Source organism: Haemaphysalis longicornis, unplaced genomic scaffold (genome assembly GCF_048455015.1).
Source record: "Haemaphysalis longicornis isolate Haplotype H1 unplaced genomic scaffold, Haemaphysalis longicornis Haplotype H1 scaffold_2, whole genome shotgun sequence".
NCBI lineage: Eukaryota > Metazoa > Arthropoda > Arachnida > Ixodida > Ixodidae > Haemaphysalis > Haemaphysalis longicornis.
This window is the reverse complement of record NW_027526295.1, coordinates 263,358,414-263,379,541: the sequence shown is the minus strand read 5'-3', so window position 1 is coordinate 263,379,541 and position 21,128 is coordinate 263,358,414. Positions and strand designations below refer to the sequence as shown.

The 21,128-nt window shown below is 51.1% G+C and overlaps 1 protein-coding gene across 2 annotated transcripts in view; it reads left to right on the top strand.

Annotated features, from left to right (window-relative positions):
* Window positions 1–18,531, top strand: part of LOC144170586 (chondroitin sulfate proteoglycan 4-like) — a 122,568-nt gene extending 104,037 nt beyond the window's left edge. The window contains exons 12-15 of one of the 2 annotated variants that reach the window (XM_077700473.1): window positions 5,070–5,259; window positions 7,367–8,179; window positions 8,641–10,216; window positions 10,701–18,531. In XM_077700473.1, the coding sequence (XP_077556599.1) occupies window positions 5,070–5,259; window positions 7,367–8,179; window positions 8,641–10,216; window positions 10,701–11,526 (3,405 nt within the window). In that variant the 3' untranslated portion in view covers window positions 11,527–18,531. Of the gene's footprint in view, window positions 1–5,069; window positions 5,260–7,366; window positions 8,186–8,640; window positions 10,217–10,700 lie in introns of both variants that reach the window. The other variant, XM_077700472.1, reaches the window with a different exon arrangement.
* Window positions 18,532–21,128: the final 2,597 nt, after the last annotated feature.

The window sequence follows — 21,128 nt, the reverse complement described above, 5'->3', positions numbered from 1 at the left end:
ACCTCCGTTTTTCCGCAGATCAGACGCCAGGGCCGATGTTTTGGAAACGTCTGAGTGCCTCATTGAAGAGGCCATCGTTGCGCGGATACGTGCTGCGGACAGCGGTGGCAGTGACAACTCTGATGACGCGGTTGCACAGCCTACAAGGGTAGCATCTTCGCAGGAGGCCCAACGCATGATAGTCTCTCAGGGAATCCGTTTCCACCAAGGACCCTTCGCTCAGCTAGGTGAAGCACCTATAGATGCTCTTGATAAAGATGTGCGCCAGCTTCATGTGCAGCAAACAAAGTTGACCGAGTATGGCTTCTTTTCCCCAAATGGGTAGCAGTGCCACCTTGCTTGCCTGCAAATAAAATGTTTTGGTCTCTGCTCAGTCTTTTTATTTAGCAACCCGCATATAACAATCATCGGTTCTAGCGATGGGATTTCCTTGGCACTTGGAAATTGTTATAAGTGGATTAGACTGTATACTGCTCCGCAGTAAAAAGATTGCTTACGGCGCTTTCACGGACATAGTGCTGCGTCGTGTTTCCGCCTCTAATTCTAATTCCCCTTGAAATTCCCATAGACGTCCATGTATTCAGGACCGCGTTTTAACGAAGCTTAAATTTCCTCGTTATGGGTATGGAAAACGTTTTCTTTTTTCCACAACGAGCATTTACGGACCATTTTGGCACCCGTCTGGTCAACTTCTTATAGAGCGCAACGGGTTGAGTAGCATCTCGGATGTGGTAATTCAAAAATCGCGCTGGCTGCAGGCCGCCATCCAGCGTGCTAAAATGGCTGCAAGCGCCTGGCAACACGCGCGGGGGTGCGCCCCTCCCGGGTTCGCGGTAGAGTGCCTAGATGTTCCTCCAGCCACTCTATGCGGCAGACCTGCTGCGGCGCTTATTTGGTGCTCACGATGACGGCGAGGGCGGGCTCGAAATCGCGGCTGCAGCCGAAAAAGCCATAATTCGCCTGAAGAAGACGAGCCAGAAATCTATCAAGGGCTTTTTCTTTGCGAACTGAGCCGCCAGCTACGTGGGCTGTCGAATGACCATGGATCTGCCGTTTGGCGTGAATAAAGTAACAATCCTTTGCTGTTTTTTTTTAGCTTCTTTTTCTTGTTTTGGCGGGCTGCCGTGAGTTTCGGTGATGAGTACATCCTCTCTCGCATGTAAATAGTCGGTAGAAATGCAGTAGTGGTTATAACGACGTAATTACGACCCCCCTTCAACTTCGTTACAGCGAGGTTTTACTGTAGTGCTGTCGCATTACTTTAACCAACTTCAATGTTGGATTACGGCGGCATGAATGGGTGTTTCTTCCGTTCCTTTCCTACCCCCCCCCCCCCCCCCGTCCGCTTCGGTGAGTAAAAAAGGGGATGTCTTCAAACTCCGTTTAGTGTCGTTTCCCCCGGGATTTCCTACGTAATGCGCTTGCCGTATTCTTCAGTTTGCAACAATCATTAGCTATCAGTGAGTACGCTGCAGTTTACGTTTTTTTTTGACAGCTGAGCTGTTGGTACTGGCCGTAAGTTCTCCGTTGCTGTGGAAAATATCAAGAAGATGCCGAGCTCTCGTGAGCGCGTACCTCGCGGACACCGCCGAGCGTCCCCGGCACGCTCAGTGGCTCAAGCAAAACAACTGGAAAAAACCTCAAAGAGAGAAAAAAAGGCGAACGCTCGTTACCGCGAGCCTCGCGGCACAGCCGTGTCTCCGGCTCGCGCAGTTGCTTTAGCTCTCAAAAATGGTGAAATCCAAAAGCTAGACATAATCATCCGGCAAGACTATAAATTAGCACTAGAGATTCGCCCGACAACTTCCACTGCCAAATTTCTATAGATGGGAATTCATAACACCTAAGACGAACTTCGGAAAGGCCATCATGTCAACCAGATTAAATGGCTCAAGCTCCCATACACTGGCTGTCACCTTTCCCGTCGCCTCGGCTACCAACTTCTTGACAGCCGCAACCCCCGCCAACGCATCTTCCTAGAACTACGTAACTGCACCTCCGTTGCCACAATCCCCAAGAATAGGCACCCCGTTCATAACCAGGGTCGCCGACAGGCACGCATCCGAATGCTTCGTAACATGCTTGGATTCAAGCCCCGAAACACCCGCTACGTTGAAGCCGCCAAATATGGCACTAGAACAGCCTTCGCAATTACAACCGTAGACCACCAAGGAATTCAATTGACTTCCGCAACAGTAATTGGCAACGACACCAAAACTGCAGAAGTAATCGAAATGGCCTCAGCCACTACATATGAAGGCATTATCCCCATAGTCACAGATTCGCAAGCTGCCTGTCGCCGTTACACCGCCCGCCACATTGCTATCTTAACACTCCGAATCCTACACACCATCTCTAACCCCCCTTATACCTCTACATTCGCTGGACCTCGGGACATGAGTCTCTGGACGGGAATGAGGTGGCTCATGCTGACGCCCACGCGCATATCTACCGGGCGTTCCCCTGCGACACTCCAGTGTCACCATAAGGAGAGTTCCATTCTGTGCGGATGGCTCAGTGAACGCAGAATCATCCGGCATTGGCGTGTGGATTCCGTCGGTACAGTGCACAATCAGGAAAAAAAAACTGAGCCCCAAAACATCCTCCACCGCTACTGAGGTAGCGGCCATAAGGGCTGCCCTTCATTTCATTGGCGAAAAACATGCCCGGCGATGGGTGATGTTCTTAGACTCGCGGCGTGCTTTGCAACCTCTAAGGAGGCTGTCCAACCACTTCAGTAAGCTTGTGTGTGAAATCAGTGAAATCCACACAGCGGTAGTGCGCGCGGGCCATTACATCATGCTTCAATGGCTTCCTGGTCATTCGGGAATAGAAGGACATATAATATCTGATGCTGCTGCCAGCGCTGGCCACTCTCTGCGTAACACGACGCAGCTTCCTTTCTCTCGCGAGGATGATTGTTCCCTTATCTATCGAACTGGAGGGGATGAGCATATGTTGAAGCAGCAGGGCCCTCGCAGCGCATATCCACCTCTGCATGGCATTGGACCTCTCTGTAAATTCCGTGTTCCGCCCGACCTAAGCAAAGCGTCTGAAGGTGCACTGCATCGTTTGCGTCTCAACGTGGCTCACACCCGAAGCTTCAAGTATAAAATAGGGTGGGAGGATTCACCACTGTGCCCCGTGTGCGCTGTGCGCGAGACTACCGAGCATTTGTTGCGTATCTGCCCTCGCTTTGTCGTTGTGCGAGCAACAGCGGCTAACTGCCTGTCTCGTGTACGACGTGGAGCAAGGTTTCAGTTGTGTCACTTTCTTGGGCCAACAACAATGGCTCATCTTTAGAGACAGACATTTCGCTGCGTTTTTTGTGGGATTCTGGACTAGAGAAAACTTTGTAATTCTTGAATTGTGCGCATGGCCGCCCCCGCCCCCATCCCCCAGGGTCTCCCCGGGCAGCCCAACCCGCCTGCGCACCGCTCGCTCAGCCAGCAGCGGCTGTGGATGCCGCTGCTGGCCATTTCCACCCGACCATTTTTTTAGGTCGGGTGGAAAACGGAATTTACAGAGAGGGTCAATAGCACGCAGAGGTGGATATCCGCTGGGAGGGTCCGGCCACTTCGACATTTCCTGACTGCATCCAATTCGATAGATAAGGACGAAAGTATCCTCGCTAAAAAAAGGAAGCGGTGCATCTGTACACGTTTGCATCGTCATGCGCGTTTTTTCTCCTTCTTGTTGTTGGGCGCTCTGCGCTTCCCTGGCACCATTCGCTCTACTTCTTTACTTACCTTTATTTAGCGTTTTTTTTTCTTGTATTTCATTGCGTGCCAATTTTTTTTATTTAACTTTTGTTTTCTCTTTCATTGTTGGCTTCCCAATCTCTCACATTCACTTCACTGCATTGTAATCATCCCCATCTGGCGTAGCAAGCGCTGCGCTAGCAGAGCTGACCTCTCCAGCCCACATTATAGAGTCTCTCTCTCTCTCTCTCTCTCTCTCTCTCTCTCTCTCTCTCTCTCTCTCTCTCTCTCTCTCTCTCTCTCTCTCTCTCTCTCTCTCTCTCTCTCTCTCTCTCTCGCTCTCGCTCTCGCTCTCTCAAAAATAAAGATATCCTCGAACACTAATTCCTCGAACGCCGCACATTACCCCCTCCTCACGAAAAGTTGACAAGCCACCACCGACCACCACCTTCAAACCAGCACCGCATTCTCTAGAAACCATTGTTCATAGTTGGAGACATGGCTACTAGTGTGCCACTCCTTCCCGAGACGACTTGCAGATCCTGCCACCGCTGCCTCGAGTCGATGACGAAGAGCTGGCGGAAGTCTACAATGCTGAGGATGACTTTGCATCCACCACTCGCCGCGAAGGTGATGACCACCTATTCGATGCCTATGACGACGATTACAAGCACCGCAACCATGGGCGTCGGCAGGGAGGTTCTAGAGGGGCACTCGCCCCCCCCCCTTCCCCCAAGCAACCTTAGAACAATTGCCCAGCCCCCTTGCCCTCTCTCTCTTTCCCCTCAATACAATAGGTTCGCACCCCTCAAGACAAAATGCTGCTGATACCGATGACCGCAAATATGCAAATAAGCAATGATACCGAAAATTAACAATGTGTCCGGCAATTGCCACCTAGAACAAGCTTCGCCATTCAAGTCTTGCGCGTGAGTGATAGCTTCCCTGAATTTTTGTTCAGTGCTCAGTGATCAGCGCCATCGAATGGTCATGTACTGTTCTGTTTTAAAAAGCATAATATCAGCTCTCATAATATATAACAATTTTTCGAATCATAAACAACGTGCGCTCCAGTGACGCACTTGTTTCCTGCGACAAACCGTGAGGGTCTCGAAAGCTAGCGATTGGGGAATGGCAGCAATTATGAAAATTGCTGAAGTTATGGAAGACCGTTTGTGCAGACTCACGGACGATGACCAGATGGGACGGGCTCCCGCCCTTTTGGACCCCCGTCTGGTCACTGTTCTCGGCATCTCCGCGCTAAGCCTTTTTCCCTAGCCATAAACCAACTTGCCCAACACTCTCTACTCAATTCTTGGCACCTGCAGCGCACTTTTGAGCTCCCGTGGCCGCCCTCGCTGAACGCAGGTGGAGTACGAGAGCGTGGATGGCAGCCACGACTCTGCGCCCGCGGCGGCGTACCAGGACTGGTTCGGCTTCGTGGCCTTTCTCGGGGACACGACGTCGGCGCCGGAGAGGTTCCGCTTCACCGTCTACCCGGACACTTTCTGGGAGCCCGTCGAGGTGCTGCGCAACGCCACCCTGTTCGTCGACCACGGTGAGGGGCACCCACACTGCTAGACGGACTAAACTCTATACAGTACGCGGAGACTGCTTTTCCACCGTTGTTGTGGGTGTGGGCAGGAAGGGTGAGACGGATGAACGACGCTCCACACTTTCGCACATAGGGTACCCATATAGTGTATTACTAAGGGTACACAAGGCATCATAATCGGTCTATGCCGAGTGACTTTGCCGAACGCTCAAGTAGTTCGTATACCGTTTGCTTAGAGAAAAGAAGTGGGGGGGGGGGGGGGGGGGTGCAAACTAACTGCTCATAGATAACGCTATCGAGACCGGTTGCATGCAAACAGCCAGAAGAATCATTTCAAGCCTAATTTGTCAAGGTGAGTTCAGGCGAGGCCTCGCTCGCTCCTCACCGGTCCAATAACTAGATTCCTGTGGTTTAAACAGTGCAAATACAATCGACTCCGCCTGGTCGGTGCTTGAGAAAAGTAAAATGTCAGGCGCTTATTCTGGCCCACATCGCTGCGCGACGCAGTTCAGAAGTTCCGATAGCTATGGGAGTTCCTATTTAGGATGCCTCGACATAACTCGAAGCTCGTGGATATAATCTAAAGCTGACGATCCGTAACGCCATGTGTCTTTACGCTATTAATTAAGTGTATGTTCTGCACCCCTGGCCAACGTTCGGAGGGATATCTTCCGATTTCTCTCTCGGGGGGTACCGCTTTCCTCAGGAGAAGCATTAACCTAGATGATTCTGTATGAACTCGGCGAACGTCACCTCTTATTGCGTTTCCTGGTTGCTTGTTCGATCACAATGTTAGTGTAGGGGCAGCAAGATTTCTATAACATTTTTCAGAGCCGGTCTGAGCTGGCGACCGGTCAGTGTGTGTTACATTCGCCAGTCAGCCTCAGCTATTCGATCCCGCTGAGCAGCCGGTCACAACAATTCCCGCTCCTTTTATCACTTTCTCAATCGTGTAAGTGTCTGTAATACTGTTCGTTTGCGTGATTCCTTACCAGCATTCACCCCTCCTGAAGTGCGTAAGAACGGGTGAGCTAGCGCTTCCAGCATTTTATGTGCGCATTGCTTGCCAGTTAAACACCACGTATGCTGTCTTTGTGGGCGCCCGTAATGTTGCCACGGGTTTGCGATGTTGTCAACAAGCAATAGCCTCCGATTGCTGTACAGTCGAACCTCGTTATATCGAACACGGGTATATCGAACTATTGCTTATATCGAACCATTGTCAGTTTTTAAAAAGAATTACATGCATTTTTAATTTTCTGTATCGAACTCGGTCGGCTAAGAAATGGATATATCCAACTCAGCGCCGGCCGAAAACGCGCGCTCCGGAGACAGGCGGCAGGCTTTCCCGCAACGCAGGGGAGAATAGCGGTGGCGCAGCAGGCGTTTGCGACTCAAACGCATGCCTGAGGCGCCGGTAGCATCATTCAGGCTAGGCGGCATACGCAGTTGGCTGACTCAGGCTCAGCCGGTTCACCAGTTGGTTCAGTCGTTGTTCATCAGCTTCCGTCATCGTCTTGTCTTGTTTCAGTCGATAAGCTCAAGCCTCAACGCCTTAACGAACTCTTCAGCGTCGTGCGTGGTTTAAACTAGCGGACACTGTTAGCGCAGTTACGTGACTGTTTGCAAGGCGCTGTGTCAGCCGCGTGCGGCGTGGTGATGGCGGCAAACGTGAAAAAACGAACGTCACTGACGTTTGCGACCAAGCTGGAAATCATCTGCCGCGTCGAAAAAGGAGAGACAGAAGTCCAGCGTTGCCGCAGCGTACAATATACCGCGGAGTACGTTGAGCACGCTGCTCAAGACGAAAGGTGACATCAAGGCGAAAGCGGGACAAAGGGAGCACTGCGGTGCACGCCGTGTTCGGAAACCAGCCTTCCAAGACGTCGAAAGATCGCTCCACAGGTGGTTCCTGGACGCCAGAGCCAGAAACATTCCGGTGTCGCGGCCTATGATTGAATCGCGCTGCATTTTGACGCGTTTTTGATCAAATTTTATATATCGAATTTCGGTTATATCGAACTATTTCACAGTTCGCGCACTGTTCGATATAACGAGGTTTGACTGTAATGCTGTTTCTCACGTGAACCGATGAAATTTGGTCGCACAGGTGAGGTGGCCGTTCTGAATGCGTCGACCCTGCTGGTGACGCACCAGGCCCTCGATCCGTCCAACATCAGCTTCAGCGTCGTCCAGCCGCCGCTGTACGGACGGCTCCTGCTGGGGGACTACGCCGCGAGCGCGTTCACTCAGGCCGATGTGAACGCCGGCATCGTGCGGTACCAGCACACCGGAAACGGCAGCGAGGACAGCCTGGTTCTCGACGTGTCCAACGGCATCGCTTCTCGCGAGCGCCTCGAGCTGCCCGTCCGCGTGGTGCCCCAGGTCATCCTTCTCGAGACGGGAAATGTGAGCGTGCAGGAGGGCGGACAAGCCATGCTCGACGGCTCGCACATCAGCGCGGGCCCCCTGCGCCAACTCCTGCCGCAGCTCCTGGTCGTCGAGCCTCCGCAGCATGGCCGCCTGTCGTCTCTGGCCTTCAGCCCCGAACAGCTCGAGGCTGGCGAACTGAAGTACACGCACGACGGCAGCGAGACGCTCAGGGACTGGTTCACGGTGGTGGCCCGGGGCGCGGGCCGAGAGAGCCTGCCGGGCACTGTGCACGTGTCGGTCGCTCCCGTCAACGACGAGGCCCCCTACATCGCCAACAACACCGGCCTCGACCTGTGGGAAGGCGCCGTGGCCCCCATTTCGGCCACGCACCTGGCGGCAATGGACGACGACTCGGAGGCGTCCCAACTGCGCTTCCACATATCGACACCCAGCAACGGATACGTGGCCCTGAGGAACGACACCAAGACTCCGCTGCTGTCCTTCACGCAGGACCAGCTCAACCGGGGAGTGGTCGTCTTCGTGCACACCGGTGGGTGTAGGTACCCGCCTCCTGAGCCGGGCACCGTTCGTAGCGTATAAACGCACCTGCACTAATGTGCGTCGCATATCGTAGTGTACGTTCGACTAGAGCACTAGCATGGTCGTCGGCGAAACATGAAAAAAACCTGCATTCGTCGAATATCGTTACGTGTAGTCCTTCTGAGCGGTTGCGATAGCGGGCTTCCGGTTAACGATCTTATCGCGGAATTGAGTGGCCACAAGCTGTCGCGTCATTATTCCTAGTATTCACGGTTTCGCGGCCGCTCTTAGCTTTGGCCCGCTATTTAATTGCACGTGCACTAAGAGTGCATGTTTCGAGAATACATCTTTTTAGGAAAGGCTGCGCGTGAATTTCCACCGTTACTTGCCAATGCCTAGCTCGTTTAACACGTCAAATCAAGGTACCGTTTCAATATAATGGTGATCGAGCGTTTGTTCTTCCCCTCCCAGGTTCACCGGCAGGGGGTTTCAAGTTTCAAGTAACGGACGGTATTAACCAGGGATCGCCCCATGTGTTCACGGTAAACGCTCGATCGCTCAAGATTCGCCTCGAACACAACAAGACGCTCAGCGTTCTTCCAGGAAGCCAGCAGTCCATCACGCGGGACCATCTGCTCGCCCGAACCGGAGACCACGCACGTGACGTGTCTTTCGTGGTTGTCCGTGCTCCGCGACTGGGCAGACTCCTGCGTGAAAACCCCAACGACGGGTCCCTTGCCCAGCTGAGCCGCTTCACGCAGACAGATATCAATAACTACCTAGTCCTGTACGAACATAGGTCTCCGATGACCGCACCAGTCGAGTATGACTCCTTTGTTGTCGACCTGGAGACTGCCAACGCTGTTCATGTGAAGAATGTTCTCTTTGCCATTCGTATTGCTCTGGACGACTCCCTGGCTTCTGTTCTCGGCCAACTTCGTGTCTCCGAGGGAGGAAGGGTGCCGCTATCCTCTGCCCTGGACGTGGGGGCGCTGGAAGCACTTTGGCGTGGCAAGCCTGACGTTCCTCCGAGGATTCGTGTTTGCCTGCTAACGCAGCCTCTGAGAGGATGGCTGGAAGTGGACCACAAGAACGCCAGCGTGCCAGTGTGCATGTCAGCGCACAGCTTGGACCGTGTGGTGTACGTACATGACGATTCTGAGACCTTGGAAGATTCCTTTGGCGTTGGCCTGTTCTTGGCAGTTGCTGAAGGTGGCCACGAAGACATGGCACTGCACAACAGCACGCTGAAGGTGGCAGTGGAACCAGTGAATGACAAACAGTTTACTTTGGAAACGCCTTCCCCTGTGATCCGCGTTGCCCGCGGATACAGGACTGCCATTACTCGGGAGGTCCTTAGGACGACCGACGACGATGGCGCACCGAGCCAGATTGTTTACAGAGTGACAAAACATGACGATAACCGTGTCGCAACTGTTGTCCTCCGAGATGCCGGCACAGTAGTGTCAAATTTCACGCAGAAGGATGTCGATGACGGGCTCGTTTATCTGGTCCATAATGGATCTCCAACAACGACAACCATCACCTTTAATCTCGTTGTAGATGACGGCGTTCACCCCAGCAAACCATTCATACTCACTGCAAATGTAGAGCCCGTGGAAGTGCGTGTGGCAAACGGTACACAGCTCGTTTTACAACAAGGGGACCTTAGGGCAGTGCTTACGCCAGCAGTGTTCGGTGCATGGACTAACGCCGACATGGACGATCTCGTTTACAATGTCACCACCCCGCCGCACCTTGGACACTTGGTGTTCCCTGATGGGGCCGCTGTGGACGATTTTACACAAGGCGATCTGGAGCAGGGTCTTGTGGTGTACGAGCAGCATGACCTCAGCGGCTCCAGGGACTCGTTCACTATAGCACTGAGCTGCGGGCCCAGCGAAGTCGTCATGCGGAAAGTGAACGTAAGCGTCGAGGCTCTCGTCAGACAGCGCCCACTGCAGGCAGTGGCTGGCCGCTCGGCACTTATCACTATTGACCATTTGGATGCATCGAAATTGGCGGCACGTTCAAATGGAAATCCCAGGTGAGTCATTCATTTGACGCCTTTGCATGTTTGTTGGAGTGGAATCTTGGCAGCGAGTAAAAAGGAATGGAACATATACAGGGACAACAGCGCAAAACGTGCATTTGCGGCGCTGTTATCTCTGCGCAGGTTATATTTTTCTCTCAAATCGCATGCTGGGCCTCGTCATTCACCAAATTCGCACATCTGGTCACGTAATAATTTGTCGTCCTGTTGCGTTTAAAATAAAAAGGCCGACCAGCTATGATTTCTTGGAGTGTTCGCACCCTAATTTTGGTTTTCTAATTGTTTTTAATAAGGAAACATGGCGAACGGTGTTCAGTTCAAGAACACCGTGAACAAAAAGGGTAAATGATTTAAGACTGCATCCATTTGTTGCGGTGGCTGACTAAGTTCTGGCTGTTCGAAGAATTTGCCACGACAGGCACCGATGTGCTCTGACTTGCTTTGTTCGGCACTTCACGCACGTAAAATACGCCTGCAGGTACAGCGTCGTCCAGCAGCCAAGCCACGGGCTCCTGTTACTTTCCAACGGCACCTCACAGACAGCCGTGCAGCACTTCACACACGAGGACGTGCTAAACGAGACCGTCTTCTACAGGGCCCACCGTAAGGACGGCACAGCGGATACATCCGGCGTCGACCACTTCGACTTCGAACTGACCGCACCTGGAGTCCAGCCGGGGAGCAGTCGGTTCCTGGTGCAAGTGGAAACCGGCAGCTCTCCCGCTGCGACGCCGCTGACTCCGATGGTGACGGCGACGTCGTCCAGCGCCGAGAACACGAGTGAGACCTCGGACGACCGGCCGCCGGGCGTGGTGGAGACCGGTCCGCGGGAGCCCCTGCTCACCAACGAGCACCTCGTGGTGATCGGCGTCGCGGCCGGGGTGCTGCTGCTGCTCACCGTCGTCGCCGTGGTCGGAGTGGCGTGCGGCGCGTGCCGTTCTCGGCGCGGCGGCAGCGACAAGTCCGGAGGCAGCACGCAGTCGTCGCGGGGTGCGCCCCGGGAGGCCTTTCCCGAAGACCTGCCGGCGCCCCCGGCGCCACCGCCCACGTCACCGTCGAGCAGCAGCAGCGAGCGAGCGCCCGCCGTGCACGAGGACGTGGACTGCTTGCCGCCGCCACCGTACGCCGGTGGGGTTCCCGCCGAAGTGAGTCCCGCGGTGCCCACGTGCAAGGTGACGCCGCTGGGACACGTCGAGGCGGCCAAGACGCCCTCGGAAGGAGCCAGTGAGAGCGACGACTGGAACGGGGACGTCCGCTTTTCGGCGCCGACCACCGTGCTCAGGAAAAACCAGTACTGGGTGTGAAACGCTCGCCGCAACACAGATGCCTTTTCGTGCGGGCCTTTCATTGACCCCTGTGGATGTGCGTGTGGATGTGTGCTTGCGTGAATGCATGCCAGAGTGTGCGGTCATGTTACCTGTCATCAGGGTCATCCACCACGGATGGCCGTTGTTTTACCATCTCCACAAGTGCAGTTTTTTTTTTTTTTCTGGTGTATCGGCGGGCTGTCCTCGGTGCAGGCAGCACGTCGTTGGAGGCCTGAAGCACGCACTGGTGTTAGTGCGCTTCAGGTTCTGGAAGCGTGAGAGTGAAACGCCAACTAGTAGTGCGTGCGGGTTTTCACAGAACTTGTCACTGCCTTTTAGAGAAATCAAATGCAAGCACTGCAGCTGCACTAATACCATAGGATATTCAGTCTTACGCCGTACTACCATACGCTTACAATCTTGTAAAATGGAGTTTTTTTCTTTACTTCCGCCATTGCTCAACACTGAAGTCACTGGAGTTTGCCGACTGAACGCGCTGCGCAGCATATATGTTTGCCGAAAAAATTTCAAAATCAAAAGTCAGGCCATCCGTTCATGAGAATTAACCGCTGTCCCACGCATAATCACGAAGCAAGAAAACTTAATATTCTGAAGGCTATGTTAGCCGTAACGGCATACACTTTGAGAGTGCAACATTAATGAAAACAGGCATCCGTCGGGGATTGAAAAGCGAATGGGCAGATGGCTGAAATCAGAGGACATCCGCAAAAGCTATACAATGTGATAGGAGTAAGGAAGTATACGTTGTTTAAAAATATAACTAGGTAAGCCGTTCAGCTTAACGATAAAAAAATGCAGCTAACTTTCGTAAGATCTGAGCCTCTTTTTCTCTTATTCTGAGATTTCAAGTAATGGGCGGTTTAAGGCGAAGGTGAGTTCTCCCCACTGAGGCTACCAATGAGCAGCGGTCTCGTTCGTTCTCTGCCAGCATTCAATCTCTCAAGGAAAGAATGTCCAGTAGGAGGGTGATATTCTTCACTCGCGACAGCACTATCTGTCGGGGTTACTCCAGTGGCGTCAAGATAGCGCGTCTTTCTGCGGCCACCATCACCTTGCACGATGCACGTAGCACGGACGATCGCACCAGGTTACCTACAGTGACGACATGGGGGCCCAACGATTGCCGTGGCCATCTACTACAGCCACCTCCGTCAATGTCACCCTTTAATCTCAAGTCTTCCTCAGCGTATACGGCCGGCGTCAGGCGAACGGCAAAGTTCCGCGCAGACGACTTCCTGCACACGACACAGCCGCAACAGCTTCCTTGTGCGGGTTCTTCCACATTCTCTTAAAGGGACACTAAGACAAAACAAAAGAAAACAATTAGATCTCTATCGATTGTGGACCTGCCTGGATGCCCCGCTGTCGACTGCCCTATATCGGATGAGAAAATGACGGAAGCAGGAAGACAGGCGGCCCCGCTGTGGCGAATTTTACGTTCCGCGGTTTGTGTTGCCACAAATTTTGGTGAGCGGGTTTGCAGAGTTTGCGAACAGCTTCTCCAATGAACTAAACAGCTACTTACCTGCTTTCTAGGCATGTGAGGAGCTTTTGTCGTACAACAAACGCCGAGGAATCCATGGAGGGCCCGGTCGTTTTGCTAAGCCAAAAATTCTGTTTGCCTTCGTCGTCTCTTTACTGCTAGAAGCGAAGAAAATTCGAGATAGGCTGCCTGTGTTCGTTCTGTGCGTGTGTGTTGATATATTCTGCGGCTGGTGAACGATAGTTTGCTAAACCGATTGTGCATTCTGCGCCGCGGTGGTTATACAGAAATTAGGGCAACTGCTTTGGCAGCAAGCTCGATTCATGGCTATTTAGCGCATGTATATCCAATGACGTAAGCAGAATAGCGCTGCCCAAAATGCAGTAACCCCAGGAGGAGGGCACAGCTGGTTATTTCAGTAGCCCATGAAAATATGGGCTCATCCGCTCACCGTAGCCTTTATTTCCGGTGCCGGAAGGTCGGCCGTAAATTCCCATTGCATTCAACCAGACAACGTTTTCCCGGCTCACCTCGTATCTATCGACTCAACCGCTGAGCTCAGAGCGCGCGGAACTCTGCCGTTTGCTTGGTCGCAGGCGATAACCCGCAAAACTGCCTTCTATGTCGTTGTTGTCGTACACAAAAGAGGCACTATTTTATTACCAATAGTTACTGCGGGCTTTATCACGGGCTGCTGCGCTGCCGACCGGAGGCTGGCGCATTCAAGCGGGTAGTGGCGGCCTCGATTTCTCTGCGTGAGGCAATATGCACGAGCGATGCTTTCCTCTTCCTCTCATCGCTGGCGTTTGTCCGTTTTAAGTGAGCGCACCCGACGTACTCAATAAGAGCATGGCGTGAGCGAACGTGGTCATCTGAAAAGGAAGAAATGGGTCAACTCTCTGAGGGGAGATTTCGAAGCTCCGCGCAGCCAATTCTGCAACCAAATGGAAGCCCATAGCCACTCGAAAGAACATTGACCAGTTTTTAGGTACTGTCGTAAAATGAAAGCCTCTGACGTAGGGCAAGATTTTTCTTAAGTATATATGTAAATGCTCACGCAGGCCAAGAAAATGAAAATGGTACTGGTGGGAGGGGTGGTTACAGATTGCTTTTCCTTAAGGAGCTGCAAATTTTGGTCAGAATCCTCTGGCCATGGTCATCCACCGGAACTCTGAGAAATACCTGGGGAAAATTTTTTTATGAGAAATGTGGATATGCTGACGGCTAGTATAAGGCGCTAAACACGAAGATTGTGACCGATGCTGGCCTTTTCAAATTGTTCGGCGTAATGACACGCCCTGCTGCCGAGCAATCTGCGTTTTCAATGTATCACACGCTATGAAGAGAATTTGGTAGTTGAAATATAAGGTTTCTAAAACGCAACAAAATTTTCGCTAATGGGCGAAATTTTCCAATATTTTCATCGTCATGTCTGTGATTGCTAGAGGCAGACACGAGGTGCAAAAAAACTTGCACCGCCATACAAGCGAGGTCCTTCTCTTTGGCGGTTATGGGCAACAAAAGAAAGCGCATTTTCATTGCATCAGTGCCAATGGTAATCTCGCTGTTGTGCAGGGTGTCCTGCTTGTGTTTATTCATGCGCTCACCTGATTGTTCATTGATTGACTGCGAGACGCATTGCATTGCTTGGCGCCACCAAGCTCGGCTACCGCAAGGGATTTGTTCTCGTTGAGGTGTGTTGATATGCGCGTCCAGTTACAAGAGACGGGGCGCGTTCTTTTACCGGCACGCAGCCTCCGAGCTCAGGTATGTCATCATCTAGTTCACGCGTGTCTTAGACACCACGTGTTTTATAATAGCGTTTTTATAACTTTTATATTGTGCTCCCTACCACCATCCGCTTCTGTTGTACATAATAACTTCCTTTTTATACCGGCGCCTCGAGGTCGTTAACAGAAGAGACAACGAATGTGTTGGAAGTCTTCGACGGGGTCAGGAGGGGACGCTTTCGGGCTCTATTCATTTCCATTCAGCGGAGACAGCTTACACGATTCCTCAACCTACAAGGGTGGAGGACTAACAGTGTTCATGGCAAAGAAACCCGATAAAATTCCAGCTTGCGCGGTTGCTCTGTCTTGGGCGAAACAATCACTGGCAGTGCTCCAGCTTGGCACATCTACCAGCTGCGAGTACCACAGTCCGTCCTTCGAAAGCTTAATACTTTATCCAAGGCCTACTTCATAAGGCATCGGTGTAACAGTGAACAGAGATTTGAACCCGAAATACAGAATAGCGTAAACATCTTCCGTCACTGTTGACTAAGTCTGGAAAAATGTAAAGTCAATGAATTATTTTAATCCTGCCCTTTTCGAGCTTGCAAGCAACTAGTGTATCTTGTTCAGTGAACGAACGCCTGATCGAAGCCGAGTATACGCGGACAAATCTTTTTCACCACGTCAACGAAGCGTATACCGAACGACAAGAAACGAGTGTAAATTCGCTATCGTCGACGCGATAATGCACACTTTTATTATGCAGCCCACAAAATATGCAACCGACGTTACGCAACTGTCTGAATGCACTGTTTCAAATAGTTCGCGCATACAAACTGACCCCGTCAATTATTATTATTTTTTTTTGCGAACGTCATTACAATTAGTAACGCATCAGCGCAGTGGCCTGTTCGGCGGGAACACAACTAGAAAGTTTGCTAGACATTTTTGTCGGGGTATTTAGACCGTCTGCGTACTGTTTCCCTGGTATCCGGCAGTTTGACACAAGATTTTAAGCGATCACGGAAGCTTGCAGCGTAAGGGCACCAGCGGACGGCCTGAAAATAGTCGACGCACACGACCAGAACCACTTGGGAGGTCACTGCCCGATCAGCTGCAGCTGGTGTGCATGCGCAGCTGTTTCCGCGCTCGCTGAAATGTGCTGAGCTGCTGGCTGAACTAATAGCAAGTTCAAGCTCCGCTTCGCGGTGTGGTCCTTCGAGTTGGCTGAAGCTGTTCTCGAATGGCCGACTGGGCACGCGGCAAAGGCCCCGAGATTATTCGCGCCAGCATGACTGGCCTAGTTATTATTACTCCTTCTTAACTTTGGGGACTTTTTACTGAACGCTCGTTAAGGTGCAGCGCATGTTTGGAGTACATTCAGCGAAAGTATCAGCGCAACTGGGGCGGTATTCTCGTGTTTGTCCCTTTTGAAACCGCCCGTTTTGCATCCGTTTTATTGTGACGTACTTACAGCACTTACAGTTGTAGGTGGGCTTTGGGTTGACTTTCGCGCAACTATTGTTGTAGACACATTTTAAATGACTAAACCTATTTTAAACTATCTTTTATGTGTTTATTGTTCCGCCAGTGAACCAACAACAAGGCGACGAAAAATCGTCTGCTCCAAATCGTCTGCTCCGAGAAGCCGCGCCTCATATCTCCGCCGTGCTTGCATGGGGTCACATACGGGTGTTCGCTTTTATCCAGTCAGGGCTTAATCAAAACGGACACTTTTGAAGCGGACACAAAACGGATAAAACATGGGAATACCGCCCCTGGTTTTGCAGTTTTGACAATAGTAGAAGGCCGGCGCGAAACAATGTGGTGAGTTCGAGCCCACATTTCGCGTGGCACCTTCCGCACAAAAAGCGCCGATGTGACCCAAAAAGGCGCATTATTTGTTTTTGGATTGTCCTCATGATGAAAAGCCATGTCACACAACTTTCGTCGTTGTTGTAGAAATAATAAAACCTTTCTTTAAGAGTACACGGGGATTGCTGGCGCTTTGCCGGCAAAGCATGATTTCCGGCAAAGCACAGAGTATGTTTTCTTTCTGCGTGAGCTCGTGCATGTGTGTCTGCCGTGACGTTGAGGAGACAAAATTTTATCTTTGCAGAGACGTAGCACCTCAGGGAAATAAATGGAAACAAGACAATATATGTATGTGTACAGGTTTTTTGTAGCGAAAAATCTCATTGCCGAAACGAAAGAATGAGGTGGTGCATTTAGCTTTAAAAAGTGTTAAGAAACGCACACTTCACGTTGTGTGACGGTTTTTGAGAGGTTTTGATAACTGCTAACTGGCACTGCCGCAATCGTGGTTGGCACCTTCATTCAGTCCTGCGATCCCATCTGCACAACAACACGCAAACCGCACAAAACCGTGTAGTATCTTTCACAGCCCGTACGCGTTGCTGCGACTGACGTCGTTTGTTGACTGAGCAGGAATTATGAGGTTGTTACTTCGGGTTGTAATTATATGAGTGCTGCATTTATGAGCGAAAAGTTGTGTTTGTAGAGTGCCGAGTTAGCCGACTTTGCTTCCTTGCTTCTGTACGAAGGAACCTTCAGCTCGCTGTGGGCCAGTTCATTTCGACCACAATAGCAGCCTGTTCTCAGGTCTGACACGCTGAGTTGTAAGGAGTAAAAGGAGTAGTTGGTTGGAGGCAAATTGCGACCGAGAAATTCCTATGGCGCACTGGTGTACGCCGTGGCCATAACGGCGGGTGTGGTTGGCACGACGTTTTCGTGGGACATCGCTGTTGCATAACTGGGTTACTAAGGGAGCCTTCTAGAACACTCGCCACCGCAGAAATGAGCTCTCCCCTCAAACGTCTGCCAGTAAAGCCTGTAATAAGTGCCGTGCTAGCCAAATGAAATATTCAGGAAGCATTGTCATTCTGAGTCAACGACCTCTCACGAGCAATGTGTACTGCCTCTTAGGAATGTTACCTTGGCACGAGCCCGTTCCTATGTTGTTCGAACAACGCTTGCAAAACAACAAAGGCAAAGATAGTGGAAAACCTGTACGCTAGCGTTCGTCCTTCGTATGCGTTTCAACGTACTTACCACCCCCTCCAAAGTTTTTTTCTGGCCTTTCATACAGCGCGTGGGGAAAAAATTCTTACTTTCTAGTTTTTAATGGCGCACCGTGCAAAAAAAAAGTGGCACACTGCCTTTTACAAGCGTTAGGGACCACTAAAGGGCAAGAATAAAGGCGTTGCGAAAAGGGGGGATGCTGGCGAAAGCAAACCAGCGCTTTGAGGTAAGTGTGCCAGACTCAGTCCATCTTGTGGAAGCAAATAAAAACATTTCTTGGACTTCGTGTTCAGGCTGAAGCAATATTTTACCAACTTTTCCATCCTTCGTTCTCGCTAGGGAGCGAAATCAAACGGTCTAAGGCAGGGCTGGTAAGGCGACGAAGGAACCGAGTGCTGTAGAAGGACCTTGTTTCGAGCGGGGGGCACTGCCACGGCGTCAGTTTTGAAGTGGAATACAAAGGTATTCCTCGCCCGCATCTACATTGCGCGGGAAGGCACCTGCAGCGTCTCGTGCACCGTGTCTCTACCATGTTCGCTGCGTCCTGTGCATTGCACGTACTCTGTGCGTATGTGGCGCGCGCTCGAACCTCCGACCCGTCGACCGGCCGGAGTGAAGCGCCACCTCGTTTCCGCATCCACTGTCGGCGCACAAGAACGGGGCACCGGCTGGGCTTCCTTATTAATAAAAGCACTTTTTTCGAACGCAGTTTTATCCCGGCCTCTGTCTTGCCCGTCTTGCCCTGCCGTTCTGTCTGCCTTGGTATGTCGTCGGTGTCTCCGGAGGTGAGGAGCGCCAACCAAGGCGAGGCACCTGTGGTATTAGGTAGGTGGCGCTTGGGAGCCGATTGGGAAAACCTACGGCAATTATAGCAGACTACAGAATCGTGAGTACAGCTTGTTTACTTCTTTATGTATCCTTTCTATGTTTATGTATGATAAGTCTCTTATGCTGGTCAAATTAATGGAAAGAATAGAAATTCACATAATATTAGACGTTAACAGATTATTGGTAGCCCGCCGCGGTGGCTCATCGGCTTTAGCGTTGTCCTTCTGAACTCAATCAAAGTCGCGGGTTCAATTCCCGTCCGCGGGGGCCACTTTTCTGATGGATGCGAAAAGCAAAAACGCCCGTGTGTTCGAGATTTCGGCGCACGTTAAGGATCCCTGGTGGTCCAAATTAATTCGGAGCCCTCCACTACGGAAAGCCTCATCGTCTGTGGAGTTTCGGCGCGTTGAACCCCACAATCAAGTCAAAGATTATTGGAGACGAAAATCTGTTACTTTTGCAAGGTCAAAAGGAGTTCAAAGTACACTCTTGTGAAAAATAAAAGCCGTTGAGCGGGCCCGTTCCTGCCGCTGCGGATTGCTGATGGAAGCTTGGCTTTCCTTCTCTTTACCACTCATTTCCTAACTTCTTTTTTTTTTCCACCCGGAAAGCCAATTTGCCTCCTCTTAGCCATATTTATTTGTGGTACGATCGGTTTAGGCTTGCGATACTTAGTGGTATGGGCCGAAACAATTTCATTTATGCTCTTTAAAGAAAGCCCCGCACTAATTTTTGTCAAAACCTACGCTCTAACCTGCAGGATGATGAATCCCCCGCGGATTACCCGGGTAGAGACTACATTTTTGGTCGTTCGTGTTTTATAAGTGGACGTTTTTTAAAATATTGTTGCGTCCTAGTAGAGGCACGTGTAAATAGAAGGATGGCGATGCGCCTATTTATTAGGCCTCGAGCTTGACCAAAGAGGCCAGGCACCAAAGGTATTCGGACGTCGGGTCCCAGCGAAGATGGCTGACAGTTGTTGTTGTTCCGTTGTTAGTGGCGCATACCCACTTGGGGGATAGGCCAGGATCGGGAGATGTAATGGTGCTAATGTGCCCGATTTAGAAAACTAAGATTTGGAGAAAAAAAAATGATGAGAAAAATCGCACAACAAATATAGGAATTTGCAAAAGAAAAGTGCTTACTATGCGGGAATTTGGAAGAAAAGGCTCTTCTTTCGCGTGTATACAGCTCAAATAAACTCATGGAAAAACAGCGGCTAACAGGGTAGGCGCCTTGTCTCTGAGACGTAGGCGTGGACGGCTGTAACCAAATTCCTGTGAGTAAACCCAAGCGAAATGGCACCAAACGAAAGTAAGACCGGCATTGAAAGGGTAAGTCCAAGGCGGTGAATTGGCTCCGCGAGGTGTTTTCCTCTCATTAAAGAGAAACCGCGGCAATGTAAGAAAAAATGCTCTATGGTTTCGGGTTCATCACAAAGAGCACAACGACCAGAAGAGGTGAGACCAGCGCGGTGCATATAGAAGTTGAGCTGTGGAACATTCACGCACAGGAGCGCAGGATGCTCGTGCGTTGAAGTCGTCCTCTTCGATCCTAATCGACTGGCTACCGCAAATGGCGCGTGCCCTCAACAGAGGGATTTCACGATGTTGGAATTGCACAATGTGTGGACATACCCGCGAAAAAGATTGTCCTACCTACACGACAATATTTAGTGGACCCAGAGGGTTTTCTTTGGCGGCCAATTTTCGACGGTAACAGCGTAGAGAATAGGACGAAGCCCCAAATTGAGCTACGAAGCAATGACTTTTTTTTTTTTTTTGCATTCGCTAAGCAAGTCATGAGGCACAGTATAAATATAGTCGAAGAAGAACACAAATAACTCTAAAAGTGCACGTCCGACTACGTGAATATTGAGTATAAACAACCAGAGCGGGTCAACACGTTCAAGAAACATTGAACACAGCCATTAACATCGACCAAAACACGAAACCTTACAACCAATGAGAGTTAATATTATAAGATCCTCTGCAGCTAACGCCAAATGTATGTTCCCAAAAGTGACTGGATATCGTCACGTGGCACCAGAGATCATCTCTGGTCACGAATCTCGTGGTGCCTTCTCCGATGTGGCTGTGCAGAGAAGAGAAGCTCCAGTGGTCGACAGGCCCCGTGTTCACCTCGCCGTAGTACACGGCAGTCCAGGAGTCGTTCCTTTTACGCTGGCGGAATAAAAGTACTGCACCAACATCGAACGACGGGTTCAATTTTTTTTTTTTTTTCAGGACATCCGTGGGAAATGTTGGGACGTTTTCACGATTAACTTACTAACACCATCTGGAGAAAAAGTAGTTATGAGCTATCCCGTCTCTCCGAATGGTAAATGCAGCACTAGTGAGCAGTTTCGTTGGTCGCCGTTTGGGACATACTGTGGCCAACGGAAGCGCCCAGTGCGACCACTGGCGGGACGTCTGCCATTCTGCGCAACGGCGTTTTTAGGGGTCGCGGTTGCACTAACTTAGCGGGCTTCT